Source organism: Perognathus longimembris, chromosome 22 (assembly GCF_023159225.1).
Source record: "Perognathus longimembris pacificus isolate PPM17 chromosome 22, ASM2315922v1, whole genome shotgun sequence".
Lineage (NCBI taxonomy): Eukaryota > Metazoa > Chordata > Mammalia > Rodentia > Heteromyidae > Perognathus > Perognathus longimembris.
In genome coordinates this window covers 6,681,001-6,694,673 of record NC_063182.1, presented here as the reverse complement: position 1 = coordinate 6,694,673, position 13,673 = coordinate 6,681,001, and the positions used below count along the sequence as shown (strand labels likewise).

The 13,673-nt window shown below is 40.6% G+C and overlaps 1 protein-coding gene across 2 annotated transcripts in view; it reads right to left on the bottom strand.

The window, feature by feature from the left end:
• Diaph1 (diaphanous related formin 1) overlaps window positions 1-13,673 on the bottom strand; it is a 96,097-nt gene that overhangs the window by 45,029 nt on the left and 37,395 nt on the right. For both annotated transcript variants that reach the window (XM_048331015.1, XM_048331014.1), the window contains 15 exons: window positions 13,354-13,455; window positions 12,898-13,028; window positions 12,659-12,745; window positions 11,476-11,539; window positions 9,956-10,095; window positions 8,767-8,875; window positions 8,052-8,162; window positions 7,782-7,900; window positions 6,988-7,104; window positions 6,147-6,262; window positions 5,619-5,683; window positions 4,445-4,624; window positions 3,131-3,802; window positions 2,198-2,312; window positions 1,678-1,686 (listed from right to left, as the gene is read on the bottom strand). In XM_048331015.1, coding sequence (XP_048186972.1) covers window positions 1,678-1,686; window positions 2,198-2,312; window positions 3,131-3,802; window positions 4,445-4,624; window positions 5,619-5,683; window positions 6,147-6,262; window positions 6,988-7,104; window positions 7,782-7,900; window positions 8,052-8,162; window positions 8,767-8,875; window positions 9,956-10,095; window positions 11,476-11,539; window positions 12,659-12,745; window positions 12,898-13,028; window positions 13,354-13,455 — 2,137 coding nt within the window. The remainder of the gene's footprint in view (window positions 1-1,677; window positions 1,687-2,197; window positions 2,313-3,130; window positions 3,803-4,444; window positions 4,625-5,618; window positions 5,684-6,146; window positions 6,263-6,987; window positions 7,105-7,781; window positions 7,901-8,051; window positions 8,163-8,766; window positions 8,876-9,955; window positions 10,096-11,475; window positions 11,540-12,658; window positions 12,746-12,897; window positions 13,029-13,353; window positions 13,456-13,673) is intronic.

Sequence of the window (13,673 nt, the reverse complement as noted above, 5' to 3'; positions counted from 1 at the left end):
GCGTTTAGCAAGCCAGTGGGGAGATACTTCAGTATGACAAAATCTAGTGTTCAAATAACTTCATCAACAATGGAAACACCTGTACTGAAATCACCTCAGTAGGGCTTCTACTGTACTAGATAAATATGCCTTGTTTGTTCCCTCAGAGTCTGGAGCTTGAACTCTGGCTGTGGCACTTACTATATGGTCTTGAAAGTTATTTAACCCAGTTTACTACTTATTTTTCTGGAAGATAAGAATACTTATAGGGCAGCAATGAGTATTTATCATGTAACTGTATCATCATTAAAACTATGACTGAAAGCCAGATGCCAGTTGCTCACACCTTCAACCCTAGCTACACAGAAAGTTGAGACCTAAGAATGAAGGTTCGAAGCCAGCCTAGACAAATCTGAGATTCTCATCTCCAATTAACCAGCACAAAGCCAGAAGTGGAGGCATGGGTCAAGTGGAAGAACACCAGTAGTGAGCAACAAAACAAAACAACAAAACCCAACAAGAGTGCAAGGCCCAAAGTTCAAGCTGTAGTACCAGAACACACATATACACAGTACAGACAACACAAACTACAAATGACAGATTTGACAACACCTGTGTTAGTATTAAAAAGGAATTAGGGGCTGAGATTGTATTTCAGTGGGTAAAGAAAGTAATTTGCACAAGGCCTTATGTTTGATCCTCAGAGCCAAACCAAACATTGAATTGGCTCATTATTCATTCTTGTATAGAAGGAATACTTCTGAATGGATTAAGGATAAAAGTCTTTTCTAGAGTACTTGTACTAGTGATGTTTAAAGCACAGAGAATAAAGTAACTCTTGTTCATACTCGAGAGAAATATTGTGCCTTTACTTCTCAAGTTTTGAGAGCTTGAGATTGCTTTCCCAATTAAAAAAAAAATCTAAGCTTCTAAAAATGAAGGTAAAAAAGAAAAACACAAACTTATACAATAATTATGGACTAGAAGTTTAATTAAAAAAAAAAAGCAGGGTCCCAGTGGCTCACACCTGTAATCCTAGCTGTGCAGAAGGCTGAGATCTGAAGATTGTAGTTTGAAGCCAGCCTAGGCAGAAAAGTTGGTGAGACTTCAATAATCTACTCAGAAAAAGCAGATAGTGGTGCTGTGGTTCAAGTGGTAGAATTCTAACCTTGAGCACAAACAGGCTCAAGGATAGAGCTCAGGTTATGTATGAGTTCAAGCCTCAGCCAAAAAAAAAAAAAAAAAAAAAACAGAACAAAACCTGGGTCTGGTCATTTAGTCTAAAGAAAGTCTAAAGAAACTATTCAATCTGTATGTTCTGCTGAGTATAGACAATATACATCTATACCTGTCTCATAAGATTTCACTAAAGGTCAAATAGGGTATTATTTATTCTGTTTGCTGAAACACTCTGAAAATTGTAAAACACAACACAAATGTAACAAAATGACATCATTCTCTTACCTGCCAAAGAAAAAATAAGTGCATAGTAGCTTCATCTTTATATACATTTCTTCCTTCTCAGTTAATATCATAGTTACTAGCCTTTCTAGACTCTTAAAAAAAAAAAAAAAACACCTAGCAAGAGAAAGCAGTCCTCAATTGATGGTCTCCATTTTCTAAAGAGAATTTCCTTTGTTTCATTTGTTTTCTCTAATATTCAAGAGACTCAACTAAAAGGTTCTTTTGTATGCTTACCTTTGGAAGCTGCAGGAGCAAGGGGCCAGGAGACAGAAAGCATATATTGGAAACAAATAGGAAAAAAAAAAGAAACATACACAGTTATTGCAAACAGTTGCTCAGCCACTCAACCTAATAAAGACTCAAACGTACTCTAGGCCGGAGATGGCGATGCCAAAATTCATTCAAGAGGATTGTCAAAATGGGTCCAAGTTGGGTGCTGGTGGCTCATACCTATAATTGCTGTTTGAAGCCACCCTGGGCAGAAAAATCCCCACGAGACTTACCTCAAGCCCCACAACCAAAAGAAAAAAAGGATCCAAATTGAGCTTGTGATATTCTAATTTCACACTCCCATATTTATGTGAACACAGAATATCTACATGCAACAGTTCTCTTGCACAACCCTAGGAAACCCATAATAGGGAAACCTTCTAAATGGTAAAACTCAACTCTCTTCCACCCAACATGTCCTTTCCAGAGAAGGGACATTCTAAACCTTACACTAGACATTGGCATTAAAGAGGAAGGTACTCACCCTTGGTCTGGGCAGAAAAGGTAAGGGTAAGTTTGGCAAAAAGGTCATTGTTCTCAAAGCGGTCCTCTTTCACTTTTGTCCAGAAGCAGTCTTTGGAAAGGTCCTCAGCCATAAACTACGGATACAGGAAGAATGGGAAGAGTTCCTATATTGAACCATGAACTTTTAGTCCTAGAAAACCCATGGTGATGCAAATGAAGTGACTAGGCTGTGATCAGCTACGTTTTAGGAGAATGAGGCTAACCTAAGACAGAGTATGTCCTTCACGGGGATCAGAAAATGATGCTTCCTGTTTGTTTGCTGGTGAAAGGCCAAGAACTAGGGTCAGTTAGACTACTTGTCCTCCTAATTCCCAATCTTATTTCAGAAGTATTAAGGTTTTAATTGAAATCTTCTTTTTCTACATTTCCCCCATCAATCTGGCTTAAATTTATTTTAAGTTTTGAAGAGCAAAAGGCTCACTCAGAATCACAGGCCAGTTGGGCCTCACAATGGCCTCTTACCCTATGGAATCAATTAACACAATTTCACTCATTTACACACCAGATAACATGAGTAATGTCAAGTACTCATACTTTGTGAAGAAAGGCAAAAAACTTAATGAGAAGAGCAGGGCTTGCAGAACTCTCCACGGTAATATCTGAATATGGAAGAGTTGAATAAGTCCAATCGCGGAACTTTTAAATGAACAGATAAAAGCTCTATGGAAGGGAAGCTTGCCTATGCACAGAATACAAAGTAGGAAACTGAAGTGGTATGTTTTGTTTGCTTGAGATTTGAGACAGGGTCTTACTATGCAGTCCAAGATAGCCTACACCCCTAGTCCTTCTGCTTAGCCTCCTGAGTACTAGGACTGTGGTCATGTACCGCCACACCTGATTCAAGTGGCTTCTCAAGATCTACTACTGATGAAGAAATGATAGGCAGTCTCACCTTGGACCAGTTTGGCCTCCGAAGCTGCACCTCTGGCTTATAAACCTTTTTGGGGGTTAATCCAAATGGCAGAACTGGGGCTGCAGGAACTCCAAATCCAAAGGGGGGAGGTGGAGGCACACCCATTCCAGGTGGAGGTGGAGGAATGCCAGGACCTCCAGGAAATGGAGGAGGTGGAGGGATTCCACAACCAGGAAGAGGAGGGGGGGGAGGAGGCATTCCCGGTCCTCCAGGCAAGGGAGGCGGTGGGGGAATGCCAGCACTTCCAGGTAAAGGAGGAGGGGGGGGAATGCTGGCACTTCCAGGCAAAGGAGGAGGTGGGGGGATGGCAGCGTTTCCAGGCAAGGGAGGGGGTGGGGGGATGCCAGTACATCCAGGTAAAGGAGGAGGTGGAGGGATGCTAGGGGCTCCAGACACAATCCCTGGCAGAGGGGGAGGAGGGGGAGGAGGAGAAACGGTACTACTTCCAGGAAGAGGAGGAGGGGGTGGTATACTAGCCACTCCTGGTAAAGGAGGAGCTGGGGGTGGAGCAACAGTGCCAGGGCCACCAGGTAAAGGAGGGGCAGGGGGAACAGTAGCACTAGGAACTGAAGGAGCTACAGCAACAGCTGCCGCAGAGAGAGAAGCGACTTCCTTCTTGGCATCTTCAAGTTCTTTGGATAGCTTGGCAACCTATAGAAACAATGATATGAGTTCTCTACTAAAGCCAGAAGGACCCTAAGAAACCACTTAAAATTCCTATATAAACATGGACTGAGAGCAATCAAGACAGATCTCATGATTTGTCTAAAGTCCCAGTGCTATTAAGTGAGAGTCAAAACTAGAACTCAAATCTTCATGTTCGGCATGCTTTGTATTAAACTCTCCCTTTGATTATAAAATATAAATAAAATTATTGTATTAACACTTAAAACATATACAGGTAATTATATAACCACCTAAGTTATTGTTATCAGAATATCAGGTAACAGATTGTCTAAATATTACAACTGCAGAAAGTAAGGATAAATCAAATACTACTAAAATAAGGGAAAATTAGCAAATAAGTAAATAGTTCCACCGTTATTCATAAATATATTAGGGTAAAGCTTTGGAAATACTCATTTTGTGCTTATGTCTTTCTGTAATTTCAAAACTTCTGGTCCTCAGTATTGTTTTCAAAACAAAACCCCAAACAGTGACTTAAGAAATATGCACCATCTACCTATTAGTAGCTGCTTCTTCCCGAGCAGTGAGATGACAGAGTCTGGCTCTCTGAGTTGCACTGGGGCTACAGAGGGCATTATAGGCACTCTGCCTTCCCTATTCAGTTACCTCTCCTGTGAGCCGGGACACTTCTGTTTCCAGGTCGTGTTTCTCTGTGGCAATCTGCTGCTTTTCAGAATCCAACGCATCCTTTTCTCCTTGAAGATTCTGAAGTTTCTGTTCAAAGTCATTTTCCATCTTTTTCATTTCGACTTGTAGTTCATGACGAGCTGTTAACTCTGAGTCCAGCTGAAGAAGAAAGGAAATCAGGATCACAGAAAGCTCTCCACCCTCGTAAGGAGCAAAGTGCTATCCCACATAATTTACTAGCTTGTGACCTATACATTTCAGATTCCAAGCAATGCGTCAAGAAAAAAAAAACACACGAACACACACAAACACACACACACACACGAACACACACACACACACACACACACACACACACACACACACACTGAGAGCATAGTTTTGACCTTAAAATCAAGGTTAAAAGATAGAGGAACCAGAAAGACAATTTTCATGGTCTTCCTACTTCTATACTTAAAAAAACAAGCACAGGGGTGGGCAGGGAGGCAGTGGCTCATCCTGTAATCCTAGCTACTCAGGAAGCTGAGATCTGAGGATCACAGTTTGAAGCCAGCCCAGGCAGGAAAGTCTGTGTGTCTAATCTCCAAGTAACCACCAAAAAGCCAGAAATAAAGCTGTAGCTCAAGTGTTAGAGTGCTAACTTTGACCAAAAAGCTCAGAAATAGCATTCCCTGGACTACCCCTTTCCTATCCTCCCCTGCAAAAAATAAGCTCTAAGACTTGAAGACATTAACTAAGACAACTATGATGAAAGAATTTTGGTAGTTTCTAGGATTGAAAACCTACTAGTCACAACACAGTCCTCAATAACCAAAGAGAAAAAGAAAACTCAGACAAATTCTAATTCTTAATATCATAGGGCAAGGGCACTTGGGATATATTATATATAAGAATATTATCTGGCTGCCTGGTAGCCAAGAACCAGCTCCTTGTATTTGAATTCATATCATCCCTTCTAATAACTAACATATACCTAATGCATCAGACAAATAATGATCCTCATAAAGATATACCCCAAACAAACAAACATAACAAACCACCACCATCATCACCACCAACAACAAAAGCTACCTGGGTGGAGTGCTAGAGATCAAATCCAGGATCAAATCTCACATACTTTAGGCAAGCATTACCATTCATCCCTCAGACTTACCTTTTTTTCCAGCTCTGTAGCTTTGGCTTCAGATTTCTCCACCTTTGTTTTATCAATCATTTGATCTGAAAAGAAAAAGAATCAGTAAGTGAAGTTCACTTCCAGTTCTTTGGGTCTTCCCTTCTTGTTCCTAAACCCTTCAATATGCCAAAGGACAGTGTTCTGTCCTTTCAAATAACAGTATCATTTTTCTTAATGTTCTGTATTAGACCAAGAAATAGACTTTTCAGTTAAGTTCAACCATAATTCCTGAGTATAGGATAAGTCTATCAGAATGCCTATGATACTTATGATTCTCTGAGGTGATCAGGAAGTACAGATAATAGCTGAGAAAGGCACAGCTTTTTAGATTTATGAAGAATAAATTAAGGGACTCTATATTCCTAGCAAAGTTGGTGAGAACCCAAGACAGGGCAAAAATGGAAGTAACTGGAAAGGTTTCTTCTTGGAAATTTCACTGAAAAAAATGCAAAATGAAAGGCAGAACCAACAAATATTTTGAGAAACCAGACAGACTCAAATGCTTACCAATCAGTCCTTCTATATCAATCTGGAGGTGCCGGCACTTAAAATCAGGATCAGCCCCATTTTTGTGCAAAACTATCTGAGAAATGCACTCTTCAATCAATTTATAGTACTGTGGTCTATGGAAAAAAATGAAAACAGAACTATCAAAGGGAAATCAAAATGTAATTATCAAAAGTATTGAGGATAAAGAAAAGTTAACTGCTTTAATAATAAAGAAATCTGAGCATAAGTGTTCTGGAAAGGAACTTTTCACAAAGTAAACAAAAGCATAACTATTATGCTAAGAAATCCCCATTTTCCACACAAACTTCCACCTTTTATACTTCTGACAATTAAAAGTTCTTATGGGCTGAGTATGTAGCTCAGTGTTGTAAAACACAGGCTTAGCAGGCAGAAGATCTTGGGATTCAACTTTCTGCAACATAAGTTCATTCTCTCCCTCCCTCCCCCTGCCTTTCTCTTCCTTTCTCCCTCTCCTCTACCCTCCCCCTTGCCTCCTAGTGCCACTTTCTCCACTAAATATTTAGGCTTGATCTCTGCTGTGAAGAACAGTGTTGCTGCTGAATCTCCACTTTTAGGCAGCCCTTTATCACCCACACCACACCCACACACACCTTTCCAAAAAGAACATTTTACTTTCTACACTCTGACCTCTTCCATAGGTCTTTCTTTCAGTTAAAGGGACAACTGACAAGTTTCCTTTATATCCATGATTAATGATCCAAATCCACAGTCTTCGACTTTTCTTTTTCCCTTTATAGAACTATCTTTGAACTTAAAGATTCTGCTTTTTTTCCATCTAGGTTCAAGTCCAAAACTTCCCATAAGCACATCAGCTTACCTAGCGTCATAGTCATTTCGGACCAACAGTAAGTGCTGCAGGACGGACAAGAAGTGGGGCTCTGCTTTTGAATCCTTTACTGTGTTTAAGAGTATTTGGAAAATTTCACTGAAGTCAGTGGAAAGAGGAATAGGCTAAGGAAAGCAAATACTTAGAAACTGTTTAATAGGGGCTCAGGATATGGCCTAGTGGCAAGAGTGCTTGCCTCCTATACACGAGGCCCTGGGTTCGATTCCCCAGCACCACATATACAGAAAACGGCCAGAAGTGGCGCTGTGGCTCAAGTGGCAGAGTACCAGCCTTGAGCAAAAAGAAGCCAGGGACAGTGCTCAGGCCCTGAGTCCAAGCCCCAGAACTGGCCAAAAAAAAAAAAAAAAAGAAACTGTTTAATAGAGTCCTATCCACAGACACAGAAGATTCCTAGTATTTGGCCTAAAGTTCAAGCAGTAGACAAAACTAAAAACTCAACTACCTCAAAGTTACTTGTAGCAGATACCCAAATAGGCAATGACATTATTCCCTATCAATCCAAACATTTACAAAACCAGCTCTACATCTCGGTGAGCTAAGCTACTATGTTCTACGGAAGTTTACAGAGATTCTGATCACTGCTTCCATGTTGAACAACCCTCAGATCTATGCTGAGGCAAATAACGCCTAAAGCAATCATACACTTGCTTCACATAAGCCTCTCATGCTTTGTTCCAAGTCATCATTTCCCAGTGTCCCATGTACTCAGCCTCTAAGTGAATACAATGAATGTCTCATCTGTCTTCAAGTTTCGAAAAGGATATTCCATCTCCATGCGAATGTCATCTAGCCGTCCCTTAAGATCATAGGAATCTTCATCCCCTTGTTCATCAAAAACAGCTAGTTGCACTTTCATATCATCATTTTCAATCTCTCGAAGGTCCTGTCATGACAAAGAAATTAGGAGCTCAAAAGTGCTCCATGTGGCCAGAAACTCAAATCCTCTCACCTAGTTTTTAAGTTGAAAAGCAGAGTTATTCCAGGGATTCTTGGGGCTGTAAGAGCAGGGAAGAACTAGCCTTTTTAGTGCTTACCTGCAACACCTGATGCAGGCCCAAGCGCATCAATTCACTTCGGATGTGAACTCGAAAGTCAAGTTCTTCAGCTGGAGTGATGAGAGCATTGATCAGCTGTAGGCATCCAACCTAAATAAAGAAAATGTAGTGGCTTTATTAATGCTAAGTCCCATGTATCAACTTTCCATTCTCCATATACACCCTGGGGTTCCCAAATATGACAGAAGATTCAATACAAGAACTAGAAGAATAACCTCCCAACTAGATGATACTGGGTTTGAGCACAGGGCTCAAAAGTGTTTGCACTTTTTTTTTTTTAATTTCAAGGATCTGATGGTATTTGTAATTGTCGAGCCATGGTTTTCCTAATATGTAAGTAACATTTATGTCTTTTTTCATCTCATGATGGGGAAAACAGCTCTTTTCTTTGGCTTTTTAGGAAAAGGTTCATCATTTCCCCTTCAGAACAAATATGAAATACGTAAAATACAGAGCTGAGAAACACTCCATATGTTTTATTAAAAAATCAAATGAAGCCAGGGATAGTGGAGAACCCTGTAACCCCAGCACTCAGGACACTGAGACAGGACCACCATGAATTCTAGGCCAGCCTGGGCTACACAGAGTTGCCAGGCTAGCCTGGGGTACACAGGGAGAACCTAACTCAACTCTTTCCAACAAGTGAGGCCTTTATCTTTATATCCTCAGGTCCAGTTTCAAGGGGTATACATGCCTTGAGTGCAATTGAGGTCCCACTTTTCAATCCATCCAGCAGTGGCTGGAAACGTTCCACTTCATCCATCTCAGCTCTCTCCGTCATTGCCTCTAAAACTCTTTCATTCCTGCCCAAGAGAAAGGAAAGAGAGGGATTGGCTCGGGTGTTCTCACACAAATGTAGGTATATTTCACAGGAGGAAACAAGACAGTACCAATGATTCAAACCTTTTTTTTTCTTTTGGGTGCCAGTCCTGGTAACTTGATCTCTGAGCTTGGGTGCTGTCCCTGAGCTTCTTTTGTTCAAGGCTACTCTCTACCACTTGAGCCACAAATCCAATTATGGATTTTGTGGTTGGAGATAAGAGTCTTTCAAACTTTTTATGCTCAGATTGGCTTTGAACTGTGATCCTCAGATCTCAGCCCCTTGAGTAGCCAGGATCATAGGTGAGCCACTGGTACCTGGGTAGGATCTCTCATTTTTGCCCAAGTCAACTTGGATGGTGACTGACTTATGCATACTGGGATGGTAGGTGTATGCAACCATGCCCTGCTATTGGCTGAGATGCCCCCATCTCACAAACATTTCCCTGGGCTGATCTTGAATTGTAATTCTTCTCGTCTCTGTGTCCTGAGTAGCAGTATTACAGATGTAAGCCACCTTATACAATATTTTAAATAATTCTGTGCACAATAAAAGATTTCATGGTATAGAATTTTCTACTTTGGAGCATCATGATGGGGCTCAAAAAAGTTTCAGTTTATAGAACTTTTAATTTTTTGGATTTGGGATGTACACCTATATTGAGATTCTAGTATTTCAGCCGGGTACCGGTGGCTCATGACTGTAATCCTAGCTACCCAGGAGGTTGAGATCAGAGGATCATGGTTCAAAGCCAGCCCCAACAGGAAAGTCCATGAGACTCTTATCTCCAACTAACCACTAGAAAACCAGAAGTGGCTCTCAGCTCAAATAGCAGAGCGCTAGCTGAAGAGCTCTGGGACAGTGCCCAGGCCCAGAGTTCAAGCCCCAAGACACGTACACGTGTGTGTGTGTGTGTGTAGATTCTAGTATTTACTTCTGAGAAGAAATATGATTGTATGTAGTATTTAAGACTAAGAGGACCACTAAGCAACTGAAGTTTCCTCCAGGCTAAGAGAAAATGGCAAAAATGAACATGAAGAATAAAAATAAACCAGTTACATACATGTCCTCTGGTTGTGGTAGGATACAAAGAGCAGAAAGTAGCTTAGCTGCATCAATCATCATATTGGGAACAGCAGGATCCATGGCTCTGACCAGCAGCAGGATTCCTTCTTCTGTCTCCAACATAGTCTTGATTCCAAACTGGTAAGAAAACAGAAGGGAGGCTTAAAGATGACAACATCTAACCAGGTACAAGTTTAGGGGCAGTCAAGTAAGCATGGACTTAATGGAATTCTCCCCAAATCCTTAAGTTAGTGAGTCCTAGTCCCAGTACTTCAGAATGTGGCCTTTCTGCAAATATATAATCATTGCAAATAGAATTAGCTAAATCTCAAGTCACTCTGGAATAAAGTACGCCCCTAATCTTATATGACTGGTCCTTAGCAAATGGAAAACAGAGATCCAGACACACACATCATGAGAAAATACGCATCAAGGAGAATCTACAAAACAAGCAATGTTAATGATTTCCAACAAACCACCAGAAATTAGGAGAGAAGCATATATTCTCCTTCATAACCTCTACTAAGAACCAACCCAGCTGATTACTAATCTTGCATTTCCAGCCCACAGAAGCAAGACAATAAATTATTGGTGTTGAAGATAGTCTAATACTGGGTACAATACTTTCCTAATGTAGCTAAACAAAGATGAATGCAGTAGCTCAGTACAAGGTCTGAGGTTCAATCCTTGATACCCTCCTCCTCACTAAGAAAGATGAATATAGCAACATAATTTTTTTTAGGAATCACAAATGGTTTAAAGATTAAAATACTTATTTTTTAGGTTTCTTTTCAATACTTCCTTAATTCATTTCAGTAAGTTAATTACAACAAAATTAAATAGTGAAGAAACCTGATTTGTATATTTGTATTCAGAGAAACAGTTGTGGGCTAACAGAAACACAAACAAACAAACAAACAAACAGAAAAAGAATTCTAAAGTAGGAATAGCCTGGAAAAGGAGAAACAAACAAGTAAACAAAAAAGTGAACCTCTTCCAAACAATATTGGTAAGGCAAACCAAGAACTAGCAAAAGAATGTAAAGTAAAAGTTCTGTTAAAACTAGGGAAAGCCAGGTGCTGGTGGTTCATGCATGTAATCCTAGCTACTTAGTAGGCTGAGATCTAAGAATTGCAGTTCAAAGTCAGCCTGGGCAGGAAAGTCTGAGACTCTCCAACTAATCACCAGAAAACCAGAAGTGCGCTATGGCTCAAAGTGGTAGAGCACCAGCCTTGAGCTCAAGAGCTCAGGGACAATGCCCAGGCCCAGAGTTCAAGATACACACACACACACACACACACACACACACACACACACACACACACACACGCACATGCAGAGGAAAGGTCCATGGGAACATGTGAATATGGCAAGGAATGATGGTTATGATATTAAAATGGAAAGCTAAAAGATTTGAACCTATTATTTTTACTTCCTTTTCAGAGTTTAAAGTCAACAGAAGAGAAAGAATGGGGTTCAATATGGAGCCTGGAATGGGGGGGGGGGTGCGGATCTCACCTTGTTGTTCATAAAAGCTTTCAAGCAGCGAATGACTTCATGCTGGTTACGACTATCATAGCTTCTGCATGAGGAAGATATAACCAGTGAAGTTCTTTTACTTTATATCCCTTTTGCATTTAACTTCACAATCTTGCTAACAAGAACATTAGTAATATCTTCAACTAGTAACTGAGTAAAGTCTAGTACATAGCACTTGGCCCAGAAACAATGACAAAAGTAAGTAGCTGAAGAGGGGATCTTTGGCTAATATTCTTGCAACACAAGAATTTAGTATCTTATTAAAAACCTGCTCTTTTGAAGGGGCTGTCGTACAACTCAATGGTAGAGCACTTGTCTACCATGAAAACTTGTCTACCATTACCACTATCACCACCATCATCACCATCATCACCACCACTACCACTTGCCTTTTAACTTCCCCATAGTCCCTAAGTGCTAAATTCTATCAAGGTAACATCCTACCTATTACTGCTTACTCTACAATTTCAAAGGTTTCAAGTCTGAGAAGGAAGAGTTCAGGTACAGGTCCTATATTATTTTTGTTTCAATGACTCCAGTAGAGGTCTCTCTGGTTCAGGCTGGCTTCAAGGTAGCCTAAAGTGGGCTCAAGGTATTCCCAGAATTATTTTTAACTCTGAAGACTCAAAGACTTCCAAATGGGGCTGGGGCTGGGAATATGGCCTAGTGGCAAGAGTGCTTGCCTCCTACACATGAAGCTCTCGGTTCGATTCCCCAGCACCACATATATGGAAAACGGCCAGAAGGGGCGCTGTGGCTCAGGTGGCAGAGTGCTAGCCTTGAGCAGGAAAAAGCCAGGGAAGGTGCTCAGGCCCTGCCAAGGCCCAGGACTGGCCAAAAAAAAAAAAGACTTCCAAATGGGGTATTATCCAAACCAAATCACAGGCCAGGTCTGGACAAAAATCAGATCCCTTTTGCAAACTAAAAAAGAATCCATACCGGGAGACTAAGAATTTTATATGGTATATATCATGAAATTTCGGTTCCTCTTCTCTTATAATTATCATTTACCCTTTAGTTACCTCCACAATAAGCCTTAGTCTCAGCTATAGGATATACCTTTACTCCTTAACTTTACATTTAACTGTGATTATCTCCTTCAGAGCACATAGACAAGCTCCCTATGACTATATAACAAGATGCAAAGCCACAGAAGCCTTACCCAGAGGCCTCCTCTTTCTCGTCATGCAGTCGTTTGAGGATGTCCAATAAGGAGGCCAGGCCTTCAGCACCAAATGTTTGCACCCAACTATAAGGAGTAGACAGAAACAATGCAATATCAAATCAATAAATATTTGCCAAACATAGTTAATCCTGGCAACTCTTTATTCTCAATCCAGACCATTCTCGTATATGACTACTTTGAACTATAATGTTAGGTTTCCACATCAGAATCCTTACCTGACAGGGTTGTTGTTGAGAGAGACACGAAGGGATTCCAGGCAGCTGAGCAGATGCATATCCCGCAGGCCTGACCTCAACTCTTGAATGTACATCATGGCAGACCTAGAGCTCTCCTTCTGGCTCATGCCCTGGTTAGGAGGCATAGAGAGAGATTAGTAAGCGAAGTTTAAAATGTAAGAGCATACACACATCATACCTATCACAGCACTATGTGAGACTCAGAACTGCCTATCCCACTGCCCATATGTACCTGATGAAGGTTTAAGTCAGGCAATCAAGTGTATAATATCTAAGACTGGGAACTGAAATAAGAATGAATATGAATAGGCCTATATACTGGAATGAATAGAACTGATGGAAACATAAGATGTTAGCCAAGTCCGATAAAAAAGAACAGGTTCATGATAAGGACACAGTCTCTCAGGTACTCATAGTACACATCCCCAAACTCACAGCCTTGGAAGTGTGCAAGTATTGGGACACCATCTCCCTCTTGATGACAATGTCCTTTTCTCTCAATGGTTGCTGTTTTTCCTCATTCAGGTTCATATCCACCTAGTAGGAGAAGGGAAAAAAGTGAAAAATAACATTTCCTTACAAATATTTAGTGCTTAATATTCGGTATACTTAGCAATGATGTAAAAACAGTGAATGATTACAGAATAAATATTTTCTTGTAAAGTCTAAACATTACTCTGGCTACCTTAGTGTTCTCTGCATTTCTTACTCCTCAATGAGGACAGCAAAGTAAGTGACATCCAGTATACTTCATA